The sequence below is a fragment of the Pleurodeles waltl genome, chromosome 1_1, assembly GCF_031143425.1.
Source record: "Pleurodeles waltl isolate 20211129_DDA chromosome 1_1, aPleWal1.hap1.20221129, whole genome shotgun sequence".
In the NCBI taxonomy this organism is placed as follows: Eukaryota; Metazoa; Chordata; class Amphibia; order Caudata; family Salamandridae; genus Pleurodeles; species Pleurodeles waltl.
Genome location: NC_090436.1, coordinates 620,876,046 through 620,892,013, shown reverse-complemented (window position 1 = coordinate 620,892,013; position 15,968 = coordinate 620,876,046). Strand labels below are relative to the sequence as shown.

The following is a 15,968-nucleotide window of genomic DNA, read 5'->3' as shown; positions in this document are numbered from 1 at the left end:
GTGGAGCTGGTAATCTTAAAACTGGAAACCTATTCTAACCATGTAGTGAACACTACAGATGTATGGGGATAATGGGGACTGTCCTCATATGTGGAGGTCGATATACGAATCAATCAGGTGTTTGTCAATGGTGACAAAGCGACCTATAGTGAATAACTGTATTGCTGACAAAACATACATGTGTATGTTTTCCTTGTGACACTCAAACAGGAGTATCCACCCATCTCTTCACATTTAGGAAGGCATAATGGGCATCTACCCCTTGATAACTCTTCTTTAGGTGGTCTTTAGCCTGTTGATTTTTAGCTGCCTTGATATTGCTGAAACAAAATATTTTTCATGATGAGCTCCCAACAGATGGTTGAGCCCATTCAAGTAGTATCTACTAACTAAAATGAAGAGGATGCACACATCATACAGCATGCCATAATATTAATCATGAGTGAGGAGCCTTCTCCAAATCTATACATTTTCCAGTGAAGGGGTAGGAAATTCCATAATTATGTAACTCCTAATTAGAAGCCCACACAATGTTATGTATTACAGTATAGATTGTTAGGGAGAACATATGTAGGCTGAATTTTCTCACTCTCCTAAGTGGAGTGTAGATTCAGCTAAAAACGTAGGCCTCCTTATCAATCAAAACCACCCCATCTCAATTCAGGTTCACCAGATTACAGTCATTTGTTTCTCGTTGTTCAGAAGGCTACAAAAAATAAACACCACAAAAAAACCTTTCAATTTCTTCCACTGGACGCACATATAAAATATCACCCATGCTTGGATTGTTCTTAGGCTGGAGTATGATACCTCCTTCGGAATGCCATCTGACTAAATTCAACACTTACATATTCTGAATTTGGTGTCACAACAACACCTTAACTCACATCCTCATATGCACACTTCCATTTAAAAGACCTCCATTTGCTTCCAGCCCACAAACCTATATTTTTTTTAAATCTCGTCTCATTCCACAAGCCAGTTAACTCTGGGCTTGATTATTTCAGAAACAAATGTGCCCCTTATTAACCCTCCGGTCCTTTTTGGTCATTTTCCAAATTCCTTCTGACGACACCATATTTAAAACGTCATTGATTAGAAGCTGGAAAGCTCTGAAACATACTTCCTACCACTATTAGAATGATTACCTGTTTAGCCATTATAAGAAATATTTTAAAACTTGGCTTTTCACTCAGGGTTATTTAACCCAATCGCCCTGCTAGGGCCAGGATCACCTTTTACAGGTAACAGCCATGCTGTAGAGACAGTACTTCTTCTTAAGTGGTTGCTTCTCTCACAAGTATACTTTCAAGGGAGTAAATGTTGCTCCTCTAGCTGAGGTACCTAATAACCATAGATACAGGATATGAATCGACGGCAGGGTCATTTGCTGCCAGTAGGCACGTTATGCTAACCAATGTATCACGCTTCAGTACTGAGCACCTTTTAACATATCTGTGGTGTGTTTTTAGGGAGTGGGTGGTTCTGCACTGGTTCTTTAAATAACTAAAAACTCTTTATAAAAAAAAAAAGAAAAAAAAAAAGAAAGATAACCACCTAGACTTTTATTTTATTGCAATCTCACTTAGACTTGCGAACTATGTAAAATGTGTTTTTGTTAAAGCTGTTCGCCTGTCCGTGACACTTTATGTAATGCTTTGTGGCTCTTGACAACAATTCAACAGTGAGACTCTGAAGGTGTTTTGGCCTTGTTTGCATCAAGTTCTGATATGCGAACTGATTTTTTAATCTCACTGGACCAATCTAAAAATAAATGTTTTTTTTTGTGGTCTCTTTAGTTAGAGGCTTCAACCTGATGTTCTGCCTTAAATCAACAATGTAACATTCTGTCTAAAGCGCTTTACTTCTTTACAATTGGTAAGGTTAAAAAAAAAAAAAAAAAGGGATATTCGATTCCACCTACTAGTGATACTCTGTACCACAACCTCTTGTGGTCAGATACAAAACAGGCACAAGGTGACAAACTGAGAAGTGGAAGGAGGCATCTGAACAATGGAAGAAGAGCGAGTCAAGACTAAAAATACATGGTGCTGCTTGAGAGGTCGGGTCCAGAACTTGAGGCTATGATGGAAAATACACAGGTAAAAAAATGGAGAATTTTGAGGTGGAGGCCAATTTGTGCATGAGTTGTTGTAGAATGGAATTAGGTATTCTGCTATCTATGTAAAAGATCGGAGAGGAGAAGAGAAGAAAAACAGTTCTGTCTATGAGGAGCCCTCAAGAGTTGTCTCAGGAAACCCAACCCAATGTGGAACACAGGAATAAAGGTCTGGAAGTAAAAATCTATGAAAAAAATAAATTGCAAGGGACGAGTATGAGATAACCAGGACTTTAAACTACAATCAGACAGGAAGAACAAATTGGATAGAGTAGAGGCCATTAAGAGCATGAACGCTACTAATATTGACCTTTAAAATGGACTATTAATTTTATATTTACAAATGAAATGATATTCTAACTACATGAACGTACAGGCAAGAAAACCAAGAAAGGATTAAGGAGTGGCATCCCAATACCTGAAAACAAACCAAGCGACTTAAATTAAAGCAAGCACATTTTTCACTTGCAAAATTTAAGCGGCAAATGTCCATTCAGACTTAACACGGGGAGTTGGTTCAGACATCCCCACAAGCCAAGCACCGCTACCCCTATTTTTAGTACAATAATTTTTCTTATTAAATGTTAATGAAAATATCCCAAAGAACATTTGACCTAAGCCAACTCAAGCCCTCATTATGTGTTCAGAGGATTTAAGGTGTGGCGATCCTGTGGCTGGAATTATGAATCTGGATGGTATCTCCCCAAATAAATCTTGCAATTTTATGTCTAAATCTCCATAATAACCTGCGTGACCCACAATCACGGAGGTCTTAACTACAAGTTTTACCCAGTTCCACGGACTTTGTTGCTCACATTTATCACAAGCTCTGAGCAGAGAGTATATCTGAGTATGGATACACAGAGTGCCACTGGGCGCATGCTGCTGAGTTGGGAGGGGCCCTGTCATCAAAGCCATGGCACATGTCTACAGTCTCATAAGGACTGGGGCGACTTCTGTACCAGTTGGGAAAGCTGTCTTTGCCTGCATGCCAGCCATCTGGAATAGCCTCTGAACGTTTTGAACTATTGAACTAGAGTGAAAATTGCTTAGTAGCGTGCTGAGACTCTACTTTCTTTAAAGCACTCCAGCACAGAGTCAGCCTTCTCACTGAAAAGGCGGGACCCACAAGAAAAGGGCTATCCATAATGGAAGCCTGTACATCCTGTGGAGTGCATCCATGTATGTCAACGAAGTACAGCACTGATGCCAATTGACCTCACCAGGCAATCCTGTGGAGTGCATCCTTGCATGTCAACGAAGTACAACACTGACGCCAATTGATCTCACCAGGCAATCTGTGGTACCTATACAAGAGCAGATAACATTTGACTGTATTTCGCCCATCGTCAATTGTTTGGACCAAAGAAGTCCTAATGTCTTCCGAGATCGCTGGCAAGATATCACTGCCCATATTCCAGAGGGCATGAGTATAACGACCCAGTAAACAAACGGCATTGACCAACTGTAGTGCCAGAATGGCAAAGGAATACATGTGTTTGCCAAAAGGCTTGACCTTTTTTATTCCCTATCCTAATAAGTTGTGGGGAATGAACAGAGATTCACTTTAACGGTTGAGGCCCAAGGCTCTCTGGGGTAGGATTTTGGTTAGAAAATCAGGATCACCAGGAGCCAGCCTGTGACGCCTGGCCTACTGCATATTTACTGGTGGAAACAAAAAGGGCTCTCACTAGGTATCCATCCAGGTATCAGCAAGGGCCTCATTAAAAGAAAGCAAGGACTCTGGAGAGAATGGTGGCTCTTGGAGCTGGGATGGTCACCTGCATCAATGTAGGCGTGGTGCCTGAGGTGGGTCAGGATGGTGTGGAGGACAGACCTGCTAGTGAATGGGGGCCCCATGCAGTTCCTGATGGCTGGAGCGGACCAAAAACCTGCAGCATAGCCTCCATGAAGGACTCCATGTACTGCAGCATCACCTATGATCCGGGAATCCCGGGGCTCACCAGGATCAGCTGAAGAATCAACTCTGCAACCAGAGAGTTTGAAGGTCAACAACTCACAACATGTCGCCATAATGCCTTCTCTTTGGATTTAGAATGGCAGGATGAGGTGGAGTCCAGCTTTGTATTTTTATGTCTGCATTTAAACTTCAACTTTGACTTATCACAGAACTTTGAGCACAATGCTGACCTCTCACAGGAACGGCTTCAGGCCAAAGCCTAGGCCTTGGAGAGGGACTTATGTGAAGAATATGACTTCTTATGTTCAATGAGGTACAGCTTTGTCCCTTGGTGCCAGATCACCTTTGGGTGCATGACGGCACATTTTTTGCATGAACCCAGACATTAGAGAGACCCTGTTTAATCAATGTTTTAAAGTCTGACCTGGAAGAGAATGACAAAGCTCGGCAAATGGTGTCCTGTGACCTTAAGCACCAAAACAAAACTTAGGGATAGCATCCAAGACATGTGAAGCGCAGGATCAGCATTTGTTGAACTCATTAAACTTCCCCATAAGCAGAAGTCCAGCAATAAAAGCAAGGATGTACGAATACATGATAACATTTCTGGGCACAAAAAAAGCACAAACATGCCATAAACTGGTACTTCGACCCACTTCGCCAAAACACTTCATCTACTCAGAAGTAGCAATTGGAGAGGAAGAACATCAGAGAGAGGCATGGGCCAGAGCCTTGTGCAAAACCTGCAGCTAAAAGAGTAAGGGCCACGACAAACACCCCAAAAAAAGAGGACCATGTACACTTAAAATGAGAAGGTTAACAAGTAGCAGGCACAAAGAGCAACCCATGACAAGAATGAGAGAAAATAATTGTTACTCGGAGGACAGACTGTTAATAAGGATAGATTTTCCTCAATTTACCTCAATACTATGAGTAGATTTATTTTGCTGAAAGGGCGCCAGCCTCTGAAAAACACTAATAGCCAGCTGGAGTCTCTTTTGTGTTGTGCCATGTAGTGACTCCCACCGTTTCTACTAGAAGTCTAAACGATCTGTCCTGCCCCTCTCCAGGCAATTACTCAAGAATCTACAGATAAGACACCCTCAAATGATTCTCCAAACAATTAGTATGGAAGCCAAAAATTTGTTTTAAAAAATATCAGAGTACCCCTCTATTTCTGACAAGCCCAGCCACGCAAGTTGGGTACAGTTTTCATTGGGAGAAGTTTGGGAACACCAGTTCCATTGTGGAGATTCCTCTAGAAGAAATAGGAGGAAAGTGTGTGATTTAAGCCAAACGTTGAGGTTTGCTGGACGTTCTGGTTAAGAAAATAAAATGTAATGGGAGCCACACGTCATACCACCTCAGATTCACCTGGGTCTCTAGGTTTTAGAAATGCCCTGGGTTTATAGGGTTCTCTGAATTGAATGCCAGCTCACCAAGTGTTCTATTTGTACAGCCATTCACCATGGAAAGGGATATATACCCTATGCTGACCCATGTGTTACAACTATGCAAAACAAAACCCCAAATGTCTTCTAGCTTTTCATGGGGATGAGGATTCTCTGGCCCCTGTCGGAGTTTTAGGAGCAGGGTCTGGCCTGATGTCAAAAAAGGCTGGCCACAAAACACTTAAAAGAAAATAATCCCTATATTCAGGTGGCAGATTTGGAGGAAAATCCTCCAGCCTTCTCTTTTGTTGGGGCTTCAGAGTGAGGGTTCGTCCCCATGCCTGGATGTGCTCCCTTGTTGGAGGAAACAGAAAGACTGCTTGGACTGTTCTAGGGGGAGAGGGCGGACAAGGCCTGAATCCTGAGCGTGCCACCAACACCTCCATTTTCACCTTCCCAGTTCCAGGGGTCAGAGTTGTGCCTCTTGAGCACCGATCAAAGTGAAAGCAGAAAAATGTCTAATGGCGTGGTCCGTTTCCATTTTGTTTACTCTGATCATCTCTTAGTCACTATCAAAGCACAATGAGTGATGAGCATCAAAACAAGCAGAAAAAGTAAAACAAAAAAAAAAGAAAAACAACTCGGGACACAAGGGATGTTCTTACCTAGCATCCGGCTTTCTTTTTCAAAAAGAAAATGCTTTTGGTGCTTGCATCAACCCATTGACGTGTCTACACTATGGAAGTACTGTGGTGAACGGGTCGTCCACCACGTTAAAGAGGTTAATTTACAAAGCATATGCACTTATGAATGGCCAATGCTAATAAATAGTAATATTGCTAATGTTAATACATTTGACATGTATGACAAACGCAATGTGTAACTTACTTTTTTAACTTCTAAAGCACATTCCATTAATGCTCTCACACTTCCCACTTCACGTAAAGTTTTCTTACTGTTGACATCCGCTCTCCAAGACAAATTTCGTAAAACGCTGGCAATGACCTGAAAAAATATAAACACATACAATAATAACTGCTGATGAATTAAATATTCCCCGACATGAAAATAATCTTGTTTGTTCTATGTGACTGGGGAAAAAGGCCCTGCAGCACACACCTAAATGCAGCTTTAGCAATGCATTTTTACCTCTACTGATAACAATAAGAATGTAAAGAAATTGCAGCACGAAGCGGTCATGAACCAGCAGGGCATCAGACTCCTAAGTCTTTGATGTAGCCCAGACAGTCTGTAAATTGCCCACTGATGCAGAACTTCCTTACAGTCAACTAATCATGTGCATTTGTTTATCAACACCTGAATCGAAGGTATCCCTAGTTTTTTTGTCCTGAGATGTTCCTTTAGTACGTTCTACAATTAAAAATTACTACTTTCTTTTCAGCCCTTCCTAAAAATACTGGAGGAATATATAACTACCCAAAATATTCCAGGACTGGAGTTAGAATAGTTAAGGGAATATCTGGGGGAACATTGCTCTTTCCCCAAATAACCTATGACTGCAGTCAGAATAGTATAATTGACCTTCCAGTGTCTGCCATGGCCACTGCTGCCCTGAGAGCCCAGTTCAGGGCAAGAAACACGAACAAGCTTAATCCAACTACCTTCTTAACTGATATACAAGCAGTAACAGTGCACTTTTTTCACAAAGCTACTTTCAGGGGTATGGAATTCCTATAGCCTGACTCAGTGGACATATTGTTTGAGGGTCAAGCACAAAAAGTTAATTTTGTCCTTAGGTCAAGTAGATCCAACCTAGAACAAACCCTTGCAGCCGCTAGTTTACAGCACCACATTATGGATCAGGGAAAGGCATTGTTGCAATTCAGGTAATATTTGTGTCCATATGTTAATGCTGTTCGAGCACCATGTTTATGGTTCATTAATGCAAAGCTTTTATTATTATAGTGCGCGCTCTAAGGAAATGTAGTAAGCTTGGACTGCACTGCTGACTATGGTTCCAGTATAAAAAAAATGTGTACACACGTTTGTAAAGTTGAACAATATGAGGCTAAGTATAATGATCCCAGAATGCTCTGAGGAGAGGTTTCTAGCTGCAGATTTCTGGCGTCAGCTTGGAATCAGAAACTTTTGCAGAGCAATACTCTTGCGCGTACCGTCAGGTGGCGGCATTCAAATCCATATGGCGTCGTTGGAGCCATTTGTGACATCACAGTCGCCTATAGAGACACCACCAAGGCACGCGTATGTCAGTTCTTAACCTTCGGCGCCGATTAAAGCGCAGATCCAGGACAGAGCTACCCTCTGCCTTTTCTGACAGGCCTTTTTCAACCTTTTTGTCGAGATTTTTGTGTCTGTGCGAGGATGACCTTGAGGAAGACAGGATTCAAGCCGTGTGGCGCATACCATCCCACCATGTCTGTGATGGATCCACAGCATGTGTCTCTTAGACCGGGACCACAACTCGATGTGTTCGACTACTGGGCCATGGGTCTGAAAGCTCTGAGAGAGCAGTCCACGTAAGTAATGGTGCAGTTGATGTTGGCAGGCACGACTCCTTGGAGGTCCCGCTCGAGGAGGTCACAGGACTGCTCCAGGAGCCCCAAGTCCTATTCGTCCCACTCAATGTCCTCCAGGCACTCAGGGAAGAGGCACAAGAAGTCGTCGTCCGAGTTTCACTTTGCTCGATGGCCAACGAGGCGAGTCTGGAACGTAGACGTTCCAGGCACGGTTCTGTGGAAAGCTGTGGTCTTGGACCTAGATCTGCCTATGGTGCCGGTCAAGACTAACCTCCGGACTGAGGTGCTTCAGCCAGGGATTTCCACACCAGAACCAATGTTACCCTTTAATGAAGCCTTCACAGATGTCCTACTGGGGATGTGGTCCAAACCCAGCATAGGGGCTCCTGTAAATAGGACAGTTGGTCACCGCCATAGCCCAGCTCCGCATGATCCTAGCTTCCACAAACACCCTACCGTGGACAGCTTGGTGGTTCAAGCCTCCACTTCCCATGGCACCTTCCCTTCTACTCCCCTGGATAGGGAATCCAAGAGGCTGGACCAGCTTGGGAAGATTATGTTTTACTTCCTTCAGTCTGGCACTGAGATCTGTAAACAACTTATTGGGCCATTCTTCCCATATTTTATGGGATACGAGGGTGCAGATGCTGCCTCAGGGACCGGAGGACGTGCAGGCCACTCTCTCACAGGCAGTCAAAGACAGGAAAGATGCAGCCAAGTTTACCATCAGGTGTGGATTGGAAAAGCGTGACTTGCTGGGTAGAGTGATTTCACGGTGGCCCTTAGACGCCATGCCTGGTTTCATACATCTGGCTTTTCGGGGGATGTCCAGGCAAACCTTATGGACATGCCCTTCGATGGGTCCAGTCTATTTGGCGAAAAGGCAGACTTGGTGCTGGAGAGCTTCAAGGACTCCCAAGCTACGGCCAAGTCCTTGGGCCTCTCAGCGACCCCTCGAGGCTTCAGAAGGGGCGGGGCACCAGGACACCCACAGACCAGCCACCATCCTCCGCCAGGCCAACATCTTGAGCGGGGACATGTCTGTGGTGCCTTCAGACAAAGAGGGTCAGGCCAGAAGTTGTCCACCACCCTACTCCCCACCTCCTAAATGTCCAAGCCCTCCTACTGTGATTCTGCAAGACCATGCAAGTCCAGTTGGAGGGAGGATTCAATTTTATCTCCCTCACTGGCGGTCCGTAACATTAGACAAATGGGTCTTGCAAATCATACAGAAGGGCTATTACCTTCCCCGTCCAGTTTTTCCCCCTCTCCCTCTCCCTATGCGTTCGTCAAAAGAACAGCTGATGGATGATTACTTAGATTTGCTCCGCAAGGAAGTTACAAGCTCTTTTGGCCAAGGGAGCCATACAAAGCATCCTGATATGGGAAGTAGGGAGTGGATGTTATTCCCTCTACTTTGTGATACCCAAAAAGAGCAAGGGTCTTCGCCCTGTTCTGGATTTGGGGGACGTCAATCTTTCCCTCAAAAAGGAGAAATTCTAAATGCTCATTCTGGCTCAGGTCTTGTCTCCCCTAAACCAAGGAGACTGGATGGTAGCGTTGGACTTGCAGGATGCGTATTTACATAGTTTCATCCTGCCTGCACACGGGCATTACCTGCAGGTCAAGGTGGGCCATGAGCATTTTGTTTACTTTGCTCCCCTTCGGTCTCACCAGTGCCCCATGGGTGTCCACCAAAGTGATGGCGGGGGTAGCAGCTCATCTGCGCAGGTTAGGGGTTTCAGTCTTTCCCTATCTCGATGACTGGGTGTTGAATGCTCCTATGCCCCAGGCTGTCGTCACCCACCTTTAGACTATGGCGAACCTCCTACATTTGCTGGGGTTCACTATAAATGTGCTGATGTCTCACCTGACTCCCTCTCAGATGCTCCCTTTCATCTCAGCGTATCTGGAAATAGTGCAGTTTTGGGCCTGTCCTCCAGAGTGGCGAGTACAGGATATTCTGGTTGATTCTGATGTTTAGGCCGCTATCTTGGATTTCGGTGAGACACTGAGGCTGTTGGGCATCACAGCCTCCTGCAAGCTGTTAGTCAAACATGCCAGAAGTTCCAATGGGCACATCAGGGAAATCTCACTGACAGTTCAGATCTTCCAGGGAACTGAAAAAGATCTGCAGTGGTGGTGAATTAACTATGATTGGGTCAAAGGCAGACTCCTCTCCCTTCCTCAACCAGAGTTTACAGTAGTAACAGATGCATCACTTCTGGAAAGGGGAGGCCATCTGGGAAAGGTGATTGATCAGAGGCCTCTGCTCCCCGGCGGAATCAGGATTCCATATCAACTTACTGGAGCTCCGGGCGATCCGACTGGCATTGAGAGCATTTCTTCCTGTTGTAAAAGGGAAGATGGTGCAGGTGTTCACGGACGACACCATCGCAATGTGGTACAGCAACAAGCACAGCGGTGTCAGGTCGTGGAGTCTTTGTCAAGAGGCCCTGAGACTCTGGACATGGCTGGAACAGCAGGGCATAAGCCTGGTGGTTCAACACCTGGCAGGTTCTCTGAACGACAAAATCAGCTGTTGATGCCTAGCATATCACAAGTGTTGTCTCCACCCGGAGGTGGCACAAGGACTCTTTCAGCAGTGGGTAGAACCTTGGTTAGATCTGTTCGCCTCTGCAGAGAACGCGCAATGTCAGCAGTATTGCGCACTGGAGTTTCTAAGGCAGTACTTGCTCTGCGACTCTTTTCAATGCAAGTGGAGCTCAGGCCTCCTGTGAGTCTTTCCGTCCATACCACTTCTGCCCAGAGTTCTCAAGAAGATCATGAACAACCAGACCCAAGTAATCCTGGTGGCTCTGGACTGGGGCAGTAGAGTCCATTATCCTGAGCTTCTGAAAATGAGCACTGATCCTCAGATCAGGCTGCCCCTTTGGGAGGATCTTCTGTTGCAGCAGCAGGGTAAGGTTCTCCACCCAAACCTGTCAAATCTATGCCTTCATGCATGGAGATCGAGCAGCGACAGGTGACAGCCTTCGACCTTACTCCCGAAGTCTGTAAAGTTATTCTAGCAGCCAGGCATCCCTCCACTAAGACGATATACACCTGGCATTGGAATAGTTTTGTAAATTATTGTACAGAAAGATCTATTGATCCACTTTCTGCTTCTCTCTCTGACATTCTTCTCTTTGTCTTATCCCTTGCCCAGCAGGGCTCTGTCTTGGGCACTCTCAAAGGCTATCTTTCCACCTTATCAGCGTTCCCTCGGCTGCCTGGTCAGCCTTTGTTATTCAAATCTCCTATTATACATAGATTTCTCAAAGGGCTTGTAGATATGTTTCCCCTTACGTCCTCCTACTCCTCAGTGGGACTTGAATCTTGTTCTCACATTTCTTATGTGTGATACCATTGAGCCACTGCACAACTGTCCCCTCCGGCTGCTCACCATCAAGACAGCCGTTTCAGTGGCGATTACATCTGCCAGGATGGTGAGTGAGATACAGGCTGTTTCATCTAAGCCGCTGTATCTCATCATGTTTCCGGACAAAGTGGTACTTAGAACTTGTGCGCCTCTTTCCTCCCTAAGGTGGGGACCCTATTTCATATGGGTCAGAACATCACCCTGCCCACTTTCTTTGCTCCGCTGCAACCTTCAAAAGAAGAGAAGCGACTTCGCCGACTGGACCCAAAAAGAGCATTCTTGTTCTGCCTTGTCTGCACTAAAGAGTTCTGGGTGGATGACCAACTATTTGGGGGGTACATAGGAGCAAAAAAGTTCGGGCAGTGCCAAAACTAACTATTTTGTGCTGGGTCATTCTCTGAATTAAGATTGCTAAGCACTGGCCAAGAAGCTGCCTCCTGAGGGCTTGAGAGCTCATTCCACCAGGGGCAAGGCACTGCACTAGCATGAGGTGTTCCAGTCCTGCACATCTGTCAGGCAGCAATGTGGGCATATTTGCACACGTTCCCAAGACATTACTGCCTGGACAATCGGGTCCGCAGAGAAGGGCACTTTACACATTAGGTCCTACAGGACTGTCTAGTGTAAGGAGATATGTCTGCAGCCCACCACAATCTACTCTAAGGTAAGGAATCTGCAGCTAGAAGTCTATCAGATGAACAAGTTACTTACCTTTGGTAACTCATTATCTGGTAGCGACTATCTAGCTCCAGATTCCTTATGCCCACTCATGCCTCCCCGCTCTGTGGACACGTCTAATAGGGTCAGGGATAGTCCCTTTCAGGGCCTTAGTTTTTTGCACAAACTGTTAGTTGTTTCCATGGCTCTGTGCTTCTGGCGCAGAACTTTGTGGAAAAAATACCGACGTACGTGCGCCAGGGTGATGCCTTTATAGGCAACTCTGATGGCAGCTCTAACGACACCGACACCATGCGGATTCGAAGGAGCCCACCCGACGGTATGCACAAAAGTATTGCTCTGCAAAAGTTCTGGATTCCAAGCTGATGCCAGGAAATTCTAAGGCAAGGAATCTGCAGCTAGATAGAGTCTCTACCAGATAATGCGTTACCGGAGGTAAGTAACTTGTTTGATTAGATGCAAATATTTGCAGAACCTTGAAAGCAAGATTGATGAGTCTTTGCTTTCAAATTACATGTTCACAAAAAATGCAACTTGGAAGGAAAATGTTACTTATCCAGTAGACATCGGTTTGTGGCATGTAGAGCTTTTGATTCACATTAGCATAAGTCCGCCATCTAGTGTTGGGTTCAGAGTGTTGCAAGTTGTTTTTGTTCAAAGAATCTTTTTGAGTCACGAGGTTGAGTGACTCCTCCTCTGATACTGCGCATGAACATCGAGTCCTTTGTTAGATTGTTTTCCCTCAGGTGGGTGAGGTAAGGAGTATATACAGAGAGTAAGAAAAAGAGATACCCATGCAGTGTATTTAGATATGTACAATATTTATATAAGAATGCCACTACAACTACCACAGGCGTCTGGGGAGGAGGGAGGGCACATGTGAATCTACAGCACTACATACTACAAAGAGATGTCTACTGGGTAACATTTTCCGTTTTATGGCATGTGTGACTGTAGATACACATGCTTTGCATAGACTGTAAAGCAGTCCCCTCCAAGTAAGCTGTGGCTAGCATGTAGAAGTTGGAGTTGCTTGAGTTATGCAACTAGAAGAATGTTTTTTTGAAAGTTAGAGCCTGTACTTCACTTACACGTCTTAGAGAAGTGATAGCCACTAAAAAGGCTACCTTCTATGAAAGACATTGCAAAGGACAGTAATGTATAGGCTCAAAATGTGGACCCATAAGTATAACATTAAGGTTCCATGATAAGGCTGGGGGATCCCTGGGTGGAATGACCCTTGAGACCTTCCATGAAGGCTCTGATAACTAGAAATTTGAATAAAAAGATATGTTGCCTATTTTGGAGGTAAGCAGCTATAGCTGCCAAATGAAGCCTAATAGATTAGTATCTTAACTTTGCTTTTTGTGAATGTATCAGATAAACAATGTCTTCAACCGAGGCTTTAAGTGGGTCACTGTTTAGGTTGACAGTAGCAGACAAAATGTTTCCATTTTGCAGCTTAACACTGTCTAGTTGTATGTTTAATGCCTCCCTGAGAATTTCCATATATTCTGAGGGGAGATTTAAATAAGCAAACTTTATGACTTCAGGAGCCATATCGCAAGTGAACCAAGGTTGATGTGCTCATGTGGGAGCTACAAGAATCATGGCGAGTGATGTTTGTCTCATTTTTTGAACTAGCGACAGAATAAGGGGGAGAGGTGGAAAAGTGTAAGCAAATATCCATGACCAATTCATCCATAGAGCATTGCCCTTGGACTAAGGGTGTGGGTACCTGGATGTAAAGTTTTGGCATTTTGAATTTTCTGTGGCTGCGAAGTGGTCTATATGTGGTGTTCCCCACCTTTGAAAGTACTGAAGTACTTATGGGCAAAGTTTCCATTTGTGGACTTGTTGCAGCATCCTGCTGAGGGACTCTGCAAACTGATTGTCCATGGTGAATTACCCATTTCCAAATTATCTGAAAAAGAAGGGACAATTGAGAAGACCCCCCACCCCCACCCCACCCCCTGTTTCTACAGATAATAAATGGCTGTCATGTTGTCTGTATGGATTAGAACCACTTCTGGGAGATTTGTGGAAGAATGGCTTTGAGTGCTGGAAAGACTGCCTGTAACTCCAAGTAATGTATGTGAGAGGTTTGTTGAATTGGATCCCATATATCTTGTGTTGTGAGATTGTCGAGGTGATTTCCCCAACCTGTCTGTGACGCATCTGTAGTCAAGAGTGACTTAAGGCACAGGGTCCTGAAGGGGCCACCCCTTATAAAGGTTGGAGGGATTCGACCATTGCAGAGAACGGCGAGTCTGGTGGTCCAACAACACTAGATCCTGGAGATGACCCAGTGACTGAGACCACTGTCAAGATAGACACGGCTGTAAGGGACGCAAGTGTAGTCTGGCATGGGGAACGATGACAATGCAGGACGCCATCATCCCTAGTAACTGCATCACTGTCCTTACTATATAAGTGTGGTTTGCTTGTAGCTGGGACAGAAAAGTTTGAAAAGCATGAATTTGATCTGGGATTGGATATGGCAACGCTGACTGAGCATTGAGAACCACCCCCAGGATAGGGCTAGATCTGTAAAGGTTGGAGGTGGGAATTGAGAAAGTTGAGAGTGAATCCCAAGGTGTGGAGATAGTCTACTGTGCTTTGATTGTGACGCCAACATTGTTCAATGGCACTGGCTTTGATGAGTCAGTCATCCAATTAGGGGAAGATATGGATGTGTTGCCTTCTGAGGAATGTCGCAACTACTGCTAGACACTTTGTAATGACCCTGGGGGTGGTCGTTATCCCGAATGGTAGAACCTTGAATTGATAATGTTTCCCCCCCAATGACAAATCTGAGGTATTTGCGGTGTGCTGGATGAATGGGAATGTGAAAGTATGCGTCCTTTAGATCTAAAGCTGTCATGAATTCACCTTGCTGTAATAGCGGAATGACCAAATGGAAAAGGTCTGAGAGAATATATAGATTGAGTGGTCTGAGATCTAGAATCAGTCTTAGTGACCCATCTTTCTTTGGTATAAGGAAGTATAGCGAGTATACTCCTAACCCTTACTGTGAAGGGGGAACTAGCTCTATAGCCTATTCAAGAAGAAGGGATTGCATCTCTTCTTTTAAAAAAAGTAAGATGGTCTCGTGAAAGTTTGTGGGTGCAACGGGGAATATTTGGTTGAGTGGAGATGAGTTCTAGACAGTAACTGTAGGAAGCTGGCCTGGTGTGTGGTGGGTGCCCAAGGTACCAGGTCCAGGTATCCCCTCTTAGTGAAGTGTAGGCAGTGCCTAAAAGCCAGGCTCTCTAGAGGTATCTGTGGATGAATAGTCAAGGCTTATCTAGGAGACATGCAAAGCTCATGCAATACCACTGTAGTCACACAGCACATACACACATTAAAGAAAGCATTCAGTTGTACAAAAATAAAGGTACCTTTTTTTTGGAACACAATAGTGTTGCGTAGGTTCTCATTATCATTATGACACTACTGGATTCGGGCAGAAGGATCACCTTTACTGCGGGAGAATGGGTCTGATCCCTCACCATGTGACACCTGTCGGCCTAATCCGGGTTGGTTCCCGCTAACTAGCAGTGCCGCATTTCCATCTAAGAGCAGGGATGTTTGGGGCAACCAGGCGCATTACATACATGACTTCTCAAGGAAATCGTGGTCACTCAGATCTCATTCGTTTCTCTCAGTTAGATTAGTCTTACATATGCAAGGCCAATTAGAGGCAGAGTAAAGTTCAATAAGATTTTATTGAAGTAACTGCATCTTAGATAATTAAGCATGTATTGCAATAACTAGGATGATGCACAATAAGATTAAAATTATGACAAGGAGAGTAAAACACAAGAATAATGCTACCATACTGTCACTCAGGTTTGTAGGGATAGCGCCCACCTAAGCTATGTTGTGTGAACATGCTGTGTGTTAAGCTCTGATTCTGCCTTTCAGGTTCCCCATGGGAAGACATCATCCCTCATACCTGAGCCAAGAGGCCTGTAGT

At 44.6% G+C, this 15,968-nt stretch overlaps 1 protein-coding gene across 12 annotated transcripts in view; it reads right to left on the bottom strand.

The window, feature by feature from the left end:
• The window catches only part of APC (APC regulator of WNT signaling pathway), a 548,231-nt gene that overhangs the window by 54,004 nt on the left and 478,259 nt on the right, over positions 1-15,968 (bottom strand). For all 12 annotated transcript variants that reach the window (XM_069226479.1, XM_069226477.1, XM_069226482.1 and 9 more), the window contains one exon: positions 6,320-6,436. In XM_069226479.1, coding sequence (XP_069082580.1) covers positions 6,320-6,436 — 117 coding nt within the window. The remainder of the gene's footprint in view (positions 1-6,319; positions 6,437-15,968) is intronic.